This window comes from Poecilia reticulata, linkage group LG14 (assembly GCF_000633615.1).
Source record: "Poecilia reticulata strain Guanapo linkage group LG14, Guppy_female_1.0+MT, whole genome shotgun sequence".
Classification (NCBI taxonomy): domain Eukaryota; kingdom Metazoa; phylum Chordata; class Actinopteri; order Cyprinodontiformes; family Poeciliidae; genus Poecilia; species Poecilia reticulata.
In genome coordinates this window covers 18,450,582-18,466,752 of record NC_024344.1, presented here as the reverse complement: position 1 = coordinate 18,466,752, position 16,171 = coordinate 18,450,582, and the positions used below count along the sequence as shown (strand labels likewise).

General features: G+C 39.3%; 1 protein-coding gene across 1 annotated transcript in view; it reads left to right on the top strand.

Moving 5' to 3' along the window:
* Positions 1-1,918: 1,918 nt before the first annotated feature.
* The window catches only part of lg14h21orf91 (linkage group 14 C21orf91 homolog), a 20,502-nt gene continuing 6,249 nt past the window's right edge, over positions 1,919-16,171 (top strand). Inside the window, exons 1-4 of the mRNA XM_008428224.2 lie at positions 1,919-2,046; positions 3,485-3,621; positions 14,559-15,059; positions 15,304-15,366. Of these exons, the coding sequence (XP_008426446.1) occupies positions 3,495-3,621; positions 14,559-15,059; positions 15,304-15,366 (691 nt within the window). The 5' untranslated portion in view covers positions 1,919-2,046; positions 3,485-3,494. The remainder of the gene's footprint in view (positions 2,047-3,484; positions 3,622-14,558; positions 15,060-15,303; positions 15,367-16,171) is intronic.

Below are 16,171 nucleotides of genomic sequence, written 5' to 3'. Positions count from 1 at the left end.
TGTATATTTTTTTTACATTTTATCACATTACATCCACAAACTTGATTTTCTGTTGTACACCAACACAAATTACACAATAGAGAAGTAGCAAGAAAATGATTGATAGTTTTTGATTTTTTTTCTTTCACTAATAAACATACTAAAATGTGCCATTTGTATTATGCTATTTATTTATTTATTTATTTTTGCAAAACCACTTTTCACTGCAAGCACATCTGCAAATCTAGGTGATTATGTGGCAGCTTTGACCATCCAGAGACTAAAATCTGTCCCCATCGGTAATTAAGTCTTGCCACAAAATCTTCATTAGATTTAGGTATTTACTTTGACTGGGCCATTCTAGCACATGGGTATGCGGGTTATGCATTGACCTACATTATCCTGAGTTTATGTTTAGGTTAGTGATCTTGCATAGGGGTGAATTTCCACCCCAGCCTCAAGTCTTTCAGCACCTTAAACAAGTTTTCTATTGATTTAGCTCCATTCATCATCCTGTCAGCTTACCAGCATTTCTGTTCCTGTTCAAGAAAAGTGTCCCAACTGCATGATGTTGTCATCACCATGTGTCACAGTGGAGGTGTTGTGTTCAGGTGTGATCTGACCGGAGCGTCTTCTTCCAAGTTTGCTCTGCTCTGCTTGTATGCAACTATTAGTTTTTCTGCCAAGAGATTCTCCCACTGATGTGAATCTCTGCAGCTCCTCCAGAGTTACCATCGGTGCATCTCTGATTAACGCTCTCCTGTTGGCTTAGGCAGAAAGTTGTATCTCTTGTTGGCTTGAGCTCTTTTAACTTTAAAATAATACATTAAGCAGTGTGCTGAGAAATGTTCAAACTTGTCGTTTTATGACATCCTGTTTGTGACAAAAATGAGAAAGGACTCAAAGGAAAAGTTTACAAATGTGAATTTTAAAGAAAATATCAGCAAGTAAACAGATAAAAAGGATTAAGTCTCTAAAATTAGTCATGTCAACGTGAACGGGGAACATGTTGAAATCAGATGTTGTATGTTAAATTGAACATATTGTGAAGACAATATTATGATTAACCGACATGTATGTTCCAGATACTTTTCATTATTTACTATTAAACACTTTTCATGAGTTATAGGCCACAGAAGATATCCATCAGTTTAAGGACAGGTACAGTCCAGCCAACAAGCCAAATATATTATCAATATGCAAAGTATTGTGACCGGAACCTGAAGAGACATAAACTTCAAAATGTTCCAAAACAATAATAACTGTGTTATCTAACGTGATAGCATTTTTACTGTCAAAAATAATAGCTCGGAAATAAATTTAAAAAATTTATGTAATAATTTAAACGAATTTTTTTTTTTTTTAATTACTGTTTAACAGTTGTTTCTGTTTCGCGTTTTGGGGGAAAGAGGGTCTTTTGTGTTGTCGCTTTCCAGACATGTTGGGTGAAAGTGATTTGCTACACTTAAATCACTTAATCCTTTATAATAATGACTGTAGCTCGGGGTGTTTCGCGGCAGTTCCCCGCGTCGTGTCCTGCCATGTTCCCGTGAATGTCAACAGAAAGTAGTAAAAACGAAAGATTTGTTCGAGGTAAAGATATTAATATTTGATGTTGTATATTTCTAAACGAGAAATTGTTTCCCATATTTTGTGACTTTTTTTTATTTGGTTCTTTCCAAACATGCGCGTGTTTTGGTGACGCGTGGAAGAAAAGACTTGTTTAAATCAGAGGGGTGCGCTGGCGGCCATTGTTGTCTTTGGGTTGTTTATTTAATAAAGTTCTGCATTGGAAGATGAATATTTTGTGTGTGAAGTGTGGTAAATATAATTTTGTTGTTCGTATATTTATGTTGCCGGCAAAATGTCATATATCTAAGCGTATAATTACTTTCTGTCCCCTCACTCCGAGAAGTGGTTCTTTCCGCTTAGAGGCTACAGAGGTTCCTGTGGCTTCCTTGGATTTACCGTGACGCGCAGTCTTGTTTAATGTCTGAGAGCCTTCTGAGACCGTGAACTACCGAGGTGTCCGCTCAAAGCTGTCCGTAAAGAGCCGTCGGTTGAGAGGTAAGTTTGCCAGATGTGGTGTGTTCAATACTGGGAAATAAAATCCGTCTTTTCCTCAAGCCCTTTCTGTTTAGCTCCGCAGAATAACGGTCACGAAGCAGGCTGAGTGGTCGGAGGATGCGAGTGTGCTGTTAGCATAACTTCTTGTTAGCACTCGTTTATTTAACGCTCTGAGGTGTAACATTGTGTGGGACACTCGGTTCCTCTAAACTGTAAAGTGTCAGGCTTAGTGTCCGTGTGCTTTTAGACATTTGAAGTATCGACCAGTTTGGGGGGGGGGGGAAACTGGTTCTGAAGGTCATACATGTACCACCGACGTGGTGGAAAGTTTATCAAATAACCGAGTCTCTTTGTTATTATAGCGTCAGTAACCATGTCCTACGTTTCACCTGTAATTTTGCATGCTCGGTTTGGGATACTAGGGGCTCTGTTCATAATGGATTCATTATTTTTGACAGTGTGTTGTCGAAAGAACAAAGCGAAACAGAGCTTTCGATATGACTTGAAACTGTTTCCCGTGAGCTGAACCGGTCTAGAAGAACCAGGGACATTATTTCTATCTGTGAAGAGAAAATGGAAGCAAAATATGTGACGCTCTGTTGAGTTAGACGGTTATGGTGGTGCCAAAAGCTCATTGGTTTTCACGTCTAGTTTATAACAAGGGGTGCTTTGGTTACGTTTACATTTTAATTTGGATTCAAACTCAATCAAAAATTGACTACAGACAGCATTATGCAAACTCTGTAATACAGAGTGTTGGATCATAATTGGTCTGTGATGTTTTTACTGACTAAATATCCCCCATTTAGACAACGAAGTAAATTTTTCTGTCCGTCAGTGGACATTTCTCTTTTATTTCGAAGAATATAAATAGTTTACTTTTCATTTAACGCAACAGGCTACCTTCCTTTATTCTCTGTTGTACGACGAAATAAGTTGAGCTACTTCACTGGATTTAAAACTCACCTTAATACTGGTGACTTTGTCAGTTAAGGGTCAGTGTGATTGGTCAGTTTGAGTTCAGCTGAGCAGTAGTTGGTTGGGGATGCTCATTAAACATACAAATTTCAATGTCCTAACTATTCCATAACTCTCCTGTTTGATGTTTATGAATGCTAACATATGAATCACACTTTTTTGTTTTTATTTTTTAGATGAAACAAACACAGTCACTGACTAGAGAGGGCTGTTTTTCATCTGTGGCTCTTCAGTATAATGGAACCCATCCTCATTGTGTCCTGAGTGCATTCAAACTATCCATACATGATTAGATTACTTGAGACAGACTTTGGTGCCAGGTGTGAACGGGGTCGATGATTAGACTCTGTCTTTGCTGCATTGTTTTGTAAATTGAGGCAAAGTAGAAGCAATTCTGAAAGCTGTTGACGACTTTAATCAATTGGGATGCTATCACCATCTTTTAACGGTTGTGTTTCAGAAGAGACGCAATGGATGAAGAGGAGCAGTTTGTGAACATCGATCTGAACGACGACAATATCTGCAGCGTCTGCAAATTAGAGACTGAAACGGGGACCTTGTCCTTCTGCCACGTCTGCTTTGAACTCAGCATCGAGGGTAAGAAAAGCAACTGGAAAAGAGGAAGTGCATTGCTTGTTTGTGGACAGCAAACAACGTTTTATATTTGTGGACCCAAGAGTCATTTACTTTTACAACGGAACTTGGTGGTGATAGATTATCTCTCTTTTCCCATTGGAATTAACGGTGCATTTAGCCGCCGGACACTTGATCTCAACTTTAATGATTTTAAAAGTTGTGAATATATAACATCAGAAATGAGGTAATAAAACTTTAGCCTGTGAAATGTCAGAGTGTCAAAGTGGCAGGTAGCGCAAACTAAGTCCTGTGTCAAATGTTGGCAGCGTTTTCTCCGAAATGCCGGCTTTTCAACGATGTTAAAGGGAAGCATCTCTGTAACGACTGCTGCCCGAGTGGAAATTATTGTGATCATTTTAATTCATCACACAATTAATTGTGATAGGTTTAGTCATCTTAAAAGTTTAAAGTTTTATCTTATACACATACACAGTGGACACTTTCCTATTCACCTTTTCCTGGATTGTTTTTTGTGGAAAGCCGCATTAAATTATTCCCAGAAAATTTGCCGGTGTGTGGATTTTTTTTTTTCTAAAAACATTTGAAAGGAAATGCAGCTTGGGAAGCTGAAATACCTCACGCAACTATTAAAATAGACACCTGTAGGCATTTTTTTCTAGTGAATTTTAGCTACTTCCCACATGGTTTTAGCTGCTGCAGGTCTGTAGCATTAGGAGGAATATCTAGATTAGAAGAACTCTTCCTCCAAGCCTTTCAAATTCACACTGCTTCCATTTTTATCTTCCAAACAGATTTTTCATAAACATGTGTTATCCTCTCTCCATGAACAATTTATAAGCCTTATATAAGAATAAAAGCTTTTTATGACCAAAAGCATTTATTATGGCAAATTACAATGATCCCCCCCCTCCTGTTTGATGTGCCACTCTAGCTCAAGTGTGTGTTTGAAGCTCTCTTTTTTTTTTTTCCTCTTTTAATTACTGAGTGGCCTATTTGAAGAAGAATGGGGAATGAAAAGGGGACGGGTACCCCTCATCTGGTGCTCATCTCATACACACACAAAGGCTTTTTGTTTTTCTGTGTATAGGCCTGTCGCGATAAACGATAAATCAATTAATCGCACGATAAATTAAACCTATCGACCTCATTTTAATTATCGGCTTTATCGTTTCTTCCTGCCGTTTTTTTTCTTTCTGTTGATGACACTGAATGAAAAAAGGCTCACCTCCGGTGCTCTCCACTGGTGTAATTAGTGTAATGTCCAGCGCACACTACACGAGTTGTCGGCCCATTTTTTAAACCTGAGAGACACATTAGCCGACAGAAATCCCAGGTACAACGGTTCGATCGGGTTCGTCGTGCCGTGTGGTGTCTAACCACATAGGCACAAAATAATGGCTACAAGTCCAGTTAACTAATTTTAAAGTCAGGCATTAATCAATGCTTTACTAGAATCTACCTGTGATGTATGTGGCTAGAGTCAGCGTGAAGTCCTGACTGACTCAATGAAAATCATTATAACCTATTTATGTCACGTTAATGAAGAACAGCTGAAAACGTACCGGGTTTATCAACTGCGGTAGCAATTTTCTCCATCTCCTCTCCTTGTCATTTCTATATTCTTTTGCACGAACTGTTGAACAAATATTAATGTTGTTTCCACATATCATCTCCAATGTCCGCTGGACTTCGTGTTGCGCCGTGTTAGCTGTTTGGGATTTTCCTCCTTAATTTCCCCTCAGAAAGCGGGGAGAAGAATCCGCGCTTTCTGATTGGCTACCTGTCACATTCAGCGTTAAGCTCCCAGTCAGGGAAACCCCCTGATTTAGATCGGAGCGGCCACAACGATCTACCTTAACACACCACACACTGCAGGATGATCAGTTACGAAATTACCAGTGACAATCTTAGATCGGCCAACGATCTAAGATTGTCATAAGGGGAAAGAGGGGCAAAAAATCGTGTAGTATGAACTATTGCAATAGGTAGTCGGATTTGCCCGTCTTCTCTATTTAAATCTAGTGATTACTGAAGGCAAATATAGTATACAGACTTGATAATCTGTACTCTTTTGGTTGAATGCAGCATTTATTGCCACTTTGGCTTTATGTTGTTTAGTTTTTTCAAGTACGTTTTTTGTTAATGGAGACTGAGAATCCATTTTATTTTTGTTTTTGGTTGTTTTGTTTATTTAGTTTCAGTTCCAGTGTTATGTGTTCTTTTGAAAATAAAGTGTATCTATCTATGGCAGGAAATTATTACGTCATTTCCATTAATTCAGTGTCAAAAGGTCTTGAAACAATATTATCGTTTATCACAATAATTTTTTTAGACAATTAATCGTCCAGCAAAATTTGTTATCATGACAGGCCTATCTGTGCACAATATGACTATCGGCTACTTGTTAGCGTGCCGTTCCAGATGCTGAAAGAGCTCCCATCATTTTCCCGTCCGCAGCCAAAGCGGCCAGCGCGGATTTACACGCACAGCCCGTCACGATGGAAGGAGACAGTGTGTGGGTACCGAGGAACTGTTGTTCACGGTGCAGTAAAGTGTTGTCAGTTGAACGTTTGCACGCTCATTAATCATCATATGGACGACAAGAATAGTAACCGTTGTGTACGCTAGAGAGATGCCAGCAACCTAAATAACTCAATACAAGCGAGTTATGTCAAAAGCCGGCGTGAAGAAAGAATCCGTATGTCATTCGGTGTGTTGATGTTTCAGTTTCACACGGTCACACAACTGTTAGCTCAGCAGCTGGCAGTTTTTGATGGCTGTCACTGTTGTATTTCCTGCAGTTGCACCAAGGAATCATTCCCATTTGTAGTTTTATCAGGTGAGAAACTAAAAAATCCTGATCATTGAACACAGCCTTCAGAATGACCAACGACCAGTAATCAGGGGATTTTGAAGACGAGCGTGTGTTTCTGATGCAACTCTGCATTTCGTTACTGAAACAAGAGGCTGCCACATTTCTCTTGGCAACTTTTTAGTGTGAGTGAGTGACAACAATGGCCGAACCGTGTGTTTGCTGATTGCTCATGTAGACTTAATGGCTTTTCTTTGCGTGTAATCGTGTGTTGAAATGAACTGCCAAGTTGGCATTGTTTTTCTCACACAGACAGATGCACTCTGTGAAAAACCTCTCCTATTGCGCAACTGTTATTTCCCCAAATACAGTTTAAGCAGCGTGTGTCTTCATCTGTTGCCTCGTGTTGTTGGAGTACAGCGGTAATGAAGTTCACAGTACTGATGTTTGGAGCCACAGCAGGACTTGGAGTCGTAATTGCTAAAGAATGAATGCAGAAACGTGGACTCGTCAGTGTTTTTCTCAGATAATTCTGCTTCATTTCGGCACAGAGTTAATAGATTCTGTCATGTAACAGACAGCGTTCACAGTATCCTTCGTCATAGATGTAGAAAGATACATTTATTCAGCATTTTTGCACAGAGATGTGTATTTTCAAAAAAGTTTTCTGGTGAACTTTGACATGTTGGGTCTGCCGGGCCAATTGGTGGCGCTGTAACACAGATCGGCAGCGCTGACGCCATTGTTTAATAAAAGACGTGACTGTCAAACACTGACGGAAACATGAAACCGGCGTCCTGAAATGTATCCACTTTGGAACCTGGTTTCAGGAATGATTCTTTCTGATTTCCCAAGACAGTGAATCCACAGCCTGAACGACAAAAACGTCTGCAGATACAGCTAGCATTTTCTCCGTGGAGTTTGAAACATACCGGTGCCCAATCACTGATCTTTAAAAAGCCTGACATGCCGATTCTGATATTGGCCAATACAGGATTTTTATTCTTTTTTTTTTCTCTTTGAAAAGTTTTTTGCTGCTGATAATTATTTGAGTACTTGTGGCCACTCATAGAGCATTAAAACTACATGTACAGGAGATCAGTTGATATATAATATGGATAAAATAATGAAGAGACGGTATAGTCGCAGCAGAAATCAGACGGGATACAACGCAACGCTACATGACCTTTGTATTCATTTCCTCCCACGGCCTCCTGGTCGTTGTTTAGATGTTTGCACAGAAGAGAGCTGTTGAGACTTGCCTGTAAGGATGTTCGCTGCTGGCTTACTGTTCAGTCAGATTATCTGCAAGCAGCTTTAACTTAAACAATTTGTCCTCCCGAGAATCATGAAATACAAAAGCATAAAGCAAAGATTTAAGGCAGTCCACGTATGGGACTGATATCAACAAGCAATCCCTTCACAGTGATGACGGAAACACTGACTTCAATAAGACTTGGGGGCACAGTTTTACACGGGAAGTGAAGGCATTGTTGTATCTGAGGAAACCCCGTGTGAGTGTGTGTGTGTGTGTGTGGCGGTTTAGACATCACTTGGCTTGTTTCTGCGTTGCTCAATCTTAGACTTAATATCCTTTCACTTGGAGATGTTTATTTTCTCTTCTCTTGCTCCTCCATCTCAGTTGGGTGCTTCATGTAACCCTGAGCGTCAACACAGCCGGTCCGTTGTTCAGAAGCAGAACCGTCAGAGCCAGTTGAGCGAGTTGTTGTTTTTATTTAACGGGGAAATTCTGCGTGAACCTGAACCAACATGTAATCCAGAGCTTTTCCAACTTTGTTGGGAATTCAATTTCAGCTAAACCTAAATCATAAACTACCAAACTTCAGTTATTAGCAGTTGTTTATGTCAGCTGTTGGGTGAAAGGGAGTTAAACTCTGAACATAATTCAAGTCATAATTTGCTGTGGTGAAAGCACATGATTCCAGACAAAACATTTTGATAGCTTATCCAGTTTTTGTAGCTTCCTGTCATGCTAAATGCAGAGCAGGCATGCGGTTGTTTGACTGTTAATTAGTTCAAACATAAAGTATTTGTGCTAATAAATCATACAAAGCTTTGGTAGACTTTCCTCTACTGGTATCCAGTGAATTACAATCAATTTCATGTCAAAAATATAACACAAAGAGCAAACTTTGATCTGATTTTAATATAAATCCATATGGCGCTGTAAGAACACCAAATCAGATCTTCACTTCAGCTTATTATAGATAATGAAGACTCTATGCTTGGATAACATGCTTATTTATTTAATAAGACCATCTGTCAGATTCCCTAAATGGCTGATTAAAGCCCAAATTAACTTACTGGTACCGGGCCTGTCGGTCCCATAATTAGGCTGCTGAAGTTAGTGTGTTGTTCTTTGTTGAAAATAAAGTGTACGTGTTATTTGAGCCGTCTGTAGTTATATTTCTGTCACAAAACAGCATCAGCGGGGTCGTTTCAACCTGACACCTCGCACGTTCCATCCTGCGTGTGTGAAATGAGTTTTGGGTGACCGCAATTCTCTCCTTTCATTGGTCTCTTGGTCATCTCCAGCCGCTTGTTAAGAGTAAGGTGTCGAATTCAACAGCATTCCTACATGCGCTTACGTAATGCAGATGCAGATATTTGCTGAGACCTCGTAACACAACGAGCCTGTTTTCGGATCGGACAAACAGAAAAATCCCTCAGCAGACGCCTGGTGAAACACAGATGGTGTCGATTGTTGCAGCTCTACAGGGTCTATTGTTACACTCTTCTAAACAACTCATTCTCAACTCTTCACCCCGCCAGCTATAGAGACGCCTGGCAATATTGCTCCCTGTCGCAGCCGTATAATCGAACACAGAAGCTGTTAGGCGAACGCTCCAGAGCCCCCCTGCTTACCATTAGATTATGCTTTTGAATAAATAAGCTCCTTCAAAAAGATTTAGTCTCCGTTAACCTGGCAACTGCAAGTAAATGTGTCACAATTGAGTTTGGTCTTTATTTGATTTAGTCTTTTATAACAAGTTTTGGTCCGAAGGCAAAATATTTCTATCAAGTATACTCTTGAAAATCCTCTTTTGTCTGACCAACACTTTTAATTGGAAGTTAAAGACATTTTCTGCCTTCACATGACCCAGTTTGAGATTATTACACTGTACAAATACAAGTGTCCAAATATAAACATGCTGGTTATCCTCAGTCATATTTGCTAATGCAGCCATTAACGCTCCTTCACAAAACAGAATAGAGCCCACTACATCTCAAAATATGCACTTTGTTGCAAGTTACTTCCCCCCCTAACCCAACAGAATAATAATAATAAAAAACTATAGTGTGTCCAACTTAGTATTTGTATCCTAAAAGCTTTGACCTGCTGTTATATTAGCTTGACAATTTATTATCAAGCTAAATCTGTTTGCTTACCCAAATTTCACCTTTTCACAATGCTTCCACCAGTTAAAGTCTGTCCAATGGTCCAAATACATTATTAACATGCAGAGCGCAAATGCGTGACACTTGACATTTAATAACCTACCAAATAATGCATTCAAGCTGTCCTTATCAATTGCACTATTGAAAACACAGATACTGTTACTTGGTTAACAAATTTGACGAACTTCTCATCTTCTATGTTTTTAAAAAAAATAAAAAATACCGTTAAAAATCCCTCATGGACGTCGTTTTTTTGAGGTAGCTCTTCAGTTTTGGATTGAGGAAGCTACTTGAATCATTCAGCCATGGATCTAAGGAGCCATTTGTCTTCATCTGTCTTCTTCCGGTCACAGATGTGACTCCTGAGCAACATTTCAAGGCAGATGATGGCCAGATGTGATTGTGACTATCCTTCTCACTGTGTACCATCTGCCCAGTTCTGCTCTACCCTTATCAATAATGAGATCCTGAACAATCTCTTTGTTCTGTTTGTTTTTCTGATGGAGTTGATCTGTTTGTTTGTTTTTTACCACAAAAAAATATACATTACTACATTTTTATATTGAGTAATCTTCTAGAAGTTTACTGTAAACCAAACCGTGGAGGAGTTTGGTTACAGTTTAGTGAGTGTGATTTCCTGCAGTTACACTGGAAGGAAGCGTTGCAGAGTTTGCAGTGGTTGACAGGTGTTTGAACCGTTTTTCGCTGCTTTCCATATTATCTCAGAGTTGATATGGAAGCCGGCCTGCTTCCATGCTGTAGCAGCAGCTGCTGCTAACAGACTCTATTGAGCTGCAGGAAACCTCTGATGACCTCTGTCCCACTTGTTCTCACTACCAACTTTCAACCGTTCACTACCCTGTAGTGTGTCAAGGATCGGGTGTCCTTCCCCAGCTCTTCCACCCAGAGCAGAACCAGATTGGCTGCATATGGTTGCTGCTGCTAGCCACACTGTATGCTAGCCTTGGTTATTGCTCTCAGGTGCAAAGCGAAAATATCCGTTTGTCTCGATATGAAACATCCTTGAATAGCAGAAAAACAGCACAACAGGTTTTCTTTTTTTATTTCCATGATCAAGTTGAAGAAATTGTAAATAACTGAATTTGGCCCTTTACACAGCGACTCAAATATTCAACTAAAACCTGCTGTTTTTCTTAAGGTAAACAGATTGTTCAAAAAAGGCATTTCAAAGTGAATGTTTTGAAAACTAATGACGTATAGGGTTACTGTGCGTTTCTTAATAAGAAACCACAATACAGTGAATCTGTTTAGTTTTTTAAAGTGGGGAGAAGGCTACAGAATGACGATGCTTTGATTGTAATTTAACTCTTAAATTCCATGGATCAAAGACGGCACTTTTTGTTTGCCATCTTTCATCTTTTAAACACTTTTAGATAATTTCTTCTTATCTAAAATGCCTGAGACTCATAGTTACATTATGGTGCATAGACCAAAGAGGGGTTGTCCCGAATCAATATCGATATCAGAAACTGGTCCGATATCAGCCGAAAACAGCGTATCGGATTCTATCGGCCTGCATCTGGCATTTAGTCGGCCCCAGAATTTCTATCTGAAAGTGCTTGTATCCCACACTCTGAGATATCTGAGTTGCAGAAGTGAAAAAGTTGTAGCGGCACTCCCCTAAAACCAAACTGTCCATCTTTTAATAACTGCATCCTCAAAACTAAAAAAATGTTATGTAAGTTTAAGGAAATACCCAGTAAATCACTAGAGTGACCAGGGGTTTCTGTTGCTATATCAAACATAGAATAGGTTCCCCTCCCCCACTTGTTGCTGCCACTCAGTTGGCTGAAAATGCCTATGCCTGTCCTTTACCCAAACAGCTTGACTAATAAACCAGTTAACATCAACTCATTTGAGTTTTTCTACACTTGACTAAACAGCTTGACTAATGAACCAGTTAACATCAACTCATTTGAGTTTTTCTACAAAGAGCAGAACAGTAAAAGTGTAATGATTCCAGAAATTAGAACTTGAAATCTACTGCTAAATTTAGCCTCCTTTCAGTTTCTAATTGTATATTACAGAGAAGGTAAATGCAATAATCAGTGTTGTATTAGATTAGCAAGAGTGTGAATAATTGCTGCTTTTCTATTTTGAAATGGAAGCAATTAGACCCTATTAAAATATAGTTTTAAATCTTTGTGTAAAGGCTTTGAAACTGTAATATTTAAGCTTTAAGAATAGGAGTGGGGATTTGGGACTTTAAAAAAAAAAAATATATATATATATATAGACTTTGCTCATTCAGTTCTTGCTTGACTGATCCCAGTGCTGTAGAATAATTAACTCAGCTCACAGCCACAGCTGCCTTCAGACTGAAACAGATCAATAACACCAGCTGTTTACGTTTCAGAGGTTTCTGTCAGACTTTAACCAAGCATGTTTTCCATCTTTCTCTTCGGGCAAGTCTGACTCCTCCTTCAAGAGAGCAGAGAAAAGAAACCCCAAGCGTATTGGTCCGTGGTGTGTATTATCGCCACTTGTCACAGCTCAACAATGTTGACTTCACCTCCACTGAAAAGTCTGTGTGTGTTTGTGCTTAATGTGTGCGCCCATGAAAGCCAGCAATGCTAAGCTGCTTACGCTGAGTGAGGTCTTTGGCTGGTTGCACACTGCCCTGGTTTTGGGCCAATGCTTTTTTCTTTTTTTTTAATATATCATTGTTATGATTTTCTGTCACAAAGCTTGTGGTAGGAAATGTGCTTCAGTGACTGATCAGCTTAGTATCGCTGTTTGACTGAAATCTCTTGCAGCCGTTATTATACATCCTTTGACCAGAGTTGCAACCAACTTGGATTACGTAATATGGTTTTCTCACAAGGCTAATCCACAGAATAAAAATCTGTCTTTCAAGGCGCTCTGGGCCAAGCACAAATATGCAGAAGCTAAGAATAGATTCCCAAACACACGGTTGTGTAATGGTCTAAAACTCTGCTGTGGAAGACAGCCATTAAAGCTAACGGTCCAAACTAAAACCACCTTTTGAGACTATTTGCAAGTACTTAAAAACTACTTAAGAAAATTAAGGAGAAAATGAAACATTTACTGTCTGGTTTTAGACCTTGTAGCTAGTTATTACTAGAGTTGGATCAATTCCGTTCTTTTCATTTCCGATACCGATACAGATATCGGAGGTTCAGTATTGTCTGATACCGATCCTATACAGAAGAAAAGTGCTGAATTGATTTTAAATGTTTCTTTTTTTTTAAACACGGACTTAAATGTGCTGGATTACAAACTTATTTGATAACTTTGCACCGGTAAAGCGCACTTAAATACACGAATAATCTTACAGGCTTGGTCAAACAGGTAAAACCACAACTTTAATTTGTGCTGTCAGTGCAGTTAGGAGCGTAACAGCAAATGTAAAAACAAACTTTCTTTCAAATGGTTCAGAAAGTCCAATTAGAAATTCTAAATATAATGTAAAATAAATAGTGAAGCATAGACTTAGACTGAATAGATTTGCCAGTATGGATTGGGCACATTGTCACGACACCCGGTCTAGACTTTTTTTAAATTCTAGACCGACACAGATATTATCGGATCAGTGCATCACTATTTCTTACTAGAAAATAGGTTCCTGAACACTATAAAAACAATTGGTGAGTTTCAAGAACCCTGAGTTCCAGTTTTAAATGCAACATTTAAACTGCAGGTAAGAGGAGAAACATGAATGTAATTGCGTGTAATTTTACTTATGATTTCTTTATTTCCTAAGATGTTCAACTATTTTCTTTCTGGGCTGTCTAATCCTGGTGGAGACAGATGACCAGGAGAGACTTGAACCTAAATTGCTTAATCTAGTTTGACATTGACCTGTAGCTGTAAGTAGAAATGAAGCAGATTCAGGTCTGAAATATTATTTTAGCTCAATGGTAAACATTTTATGGGTGTTTTAGAGACACTTTACTGTTAATGAAACAGCACATTAAAACATCAAGAGACTGTTCTCCACTGCATCTGGTGGCAGATTCTCATGTTTTGACCTGTTTGGGGTGTAATTTTGAACAGTGCTGCTTCCAGTTTTGACTGTATTTTGCTTTGTGGGGCCAAAGCGGCCGTGACCACTTGAAGCGCTAGCTAACCGTGCCGCGGTGATCTCCTGTAACAGTTTAAAGATCAGTGACTAATCTCCTCAAGTCGGCCTACATCGTGTACCCTCTACCTGCTGAGAAATGTAGGCCATGTGAAGAAAGCCACCACTCACTTTGCCGTTCGTCACACACTCCTCTCTGTAGATTCAAACACATACACACACACACGCACACAAGTGATTTTCACCTTCATCTTCCCTCGGTTTATAAAGGCGACCCATTTTACTTCAAGTTTGTTTTGCAGTTTCTCTACTTCCTGTCTGAGAGATGTAGGGCTTCACTGGGGCATTTATTGGATTTAATTTAAATAACATTTTTTTCCCCCCAGAACAACTGGGAGCCAATTATTTGGCCCTAATTTCCTTAATATTCAGAGATTGGTGATTGGACAATACTTGAATGAGAAACTGATTGTACACACAAATCTTATCTACCTCCTCAAAGGTCTAAAAATCATTAATTGTGTGCGGTTATCAACAAACAGTTTAGATTTTTAGACACATTTTAAGAGTTATAAACCATAAATCAGTTTTTTTTTTAGCTGTGGCGCTAACTCTCTTTGTGTTTGTCCGCTTCTAACGCAGGCGTAACCTCGACCTCCTTGCTGCACTCGAAGTCGCTGCGTGGCCACAGAGACTGCTTTGAGAAATGCCACCTCATTGCCAATCAGAAGCTGTCCCATTCCAAGGTCTCCAGAAGTGCCTATGAGGGCATGAAGCTGGCCCTCAGCCAGAAGCTGAACCGCATCATCCAGTTTGCCCAGAACAAAGACTCGCTCTCCTCCAGCAGCTGCGCCAGACGTGGGGCAAAGCTCCTCTGTTACAGCCAGCAGGGCGAGCGCAAGCTGCTGCCCCAGTCTGACGCCCAGGTGCCCCGCTACGCCCCCTGCTGGGACAGGTCCATGGCGACGGGGCTGCCGGCGTACGCTGCGGGGATGCTGGAGAGTCAAACGGCCGAGGAGGTGGAGCTGCTGCGCGAGTCGCAGGCCGGCGGTTGGAGCAGGGACGGACGAAAGGATCTGCACAGCTGGAAGCAGTCGTCAGGACAGAAGCAGCACAGAAACCAGGGGCACAGCAGAGACGAATGTACGCTATAATAATTCCCTTTTTTTGTAGTAGTTGGTGTGGATTTTCAGTCTTTTATCTCTTTGTTATTGAGTCAGAATACTGTTTGTCATGAATAATGTTTGTAGGAGGTAAGGTAGAAGAAATAACATGCCCCCCCCCCCCCCATCTTTGCATCTCATTCCACCCTGCATAGTTCTTTCTGTACAAGAATTTAATATGTTCTGTTCCACTAATAATAATAAACCAATGTGTTCTCTTTCAGTGACGAAAATGAGTGTGGAGGAGCTCCATCAGCTGAACAGCCAACTGCTGAAGCAGATTGAAAGTAAGTCTTAGTTTCCTACCAACGTGATGGGATTCTTTTAGCTGTGTATCTGAATCAAATGTTCAGATTTTAATATTATTTAAATTAATCCAGATTACTCATAGTTAGTCTTAATCTCACAACTGCAACATGTTCTAAATTTGAATATTGGACCATTTTATATCATTGAAAATTAGGGCCAGACGAAGAATTTTTTTATTTTTAAATTACAAGAATAAAGTTATAGTATTACCAGAAAAAAAGACACAAAAACATCAAAAGAAAGTCGTAAGAGTGGTTTTAATGAGATGGTAATCAGACATGACCAACTCTAGTCTGTAATTAATTTTTTTCCTACAAAATATATGCAGAAGCTTGGAAAATCGTTTCCAGTTATTTTGATAATAATTTGACGTGAATGTGTTAAAAGATTGTTTTTTCTTATTTGTAAAACTGATGCCAAAGTGACTTCACAAGATGCTCAACATTCCTCATTTTAATATTTTATTATTTTTCATGTCGGAGTTCTCATAAGGTTACTACTTAATTCAACTAATTTTACGACTTTATTCTGGTAAAATTATTCAGTAACACTGACTTTATTCTTGTGATATGACTTAATTCTTGTACGACTTTTTTCTTGCAATGTTACGACTTTTTTCTCATAATTTTTATTTATTTCTTCCTTAGCGTGGCCGTAATGCTACATCGTAATTTTCAGCCTGGAATTAAAAAAAATAAATAATAATAATAATAATACATTTTATTTCAAAGGCGCCTTTCTGGCACTCAAGGACACCGTACAATAGTAAAAAAAAAAAAAAAA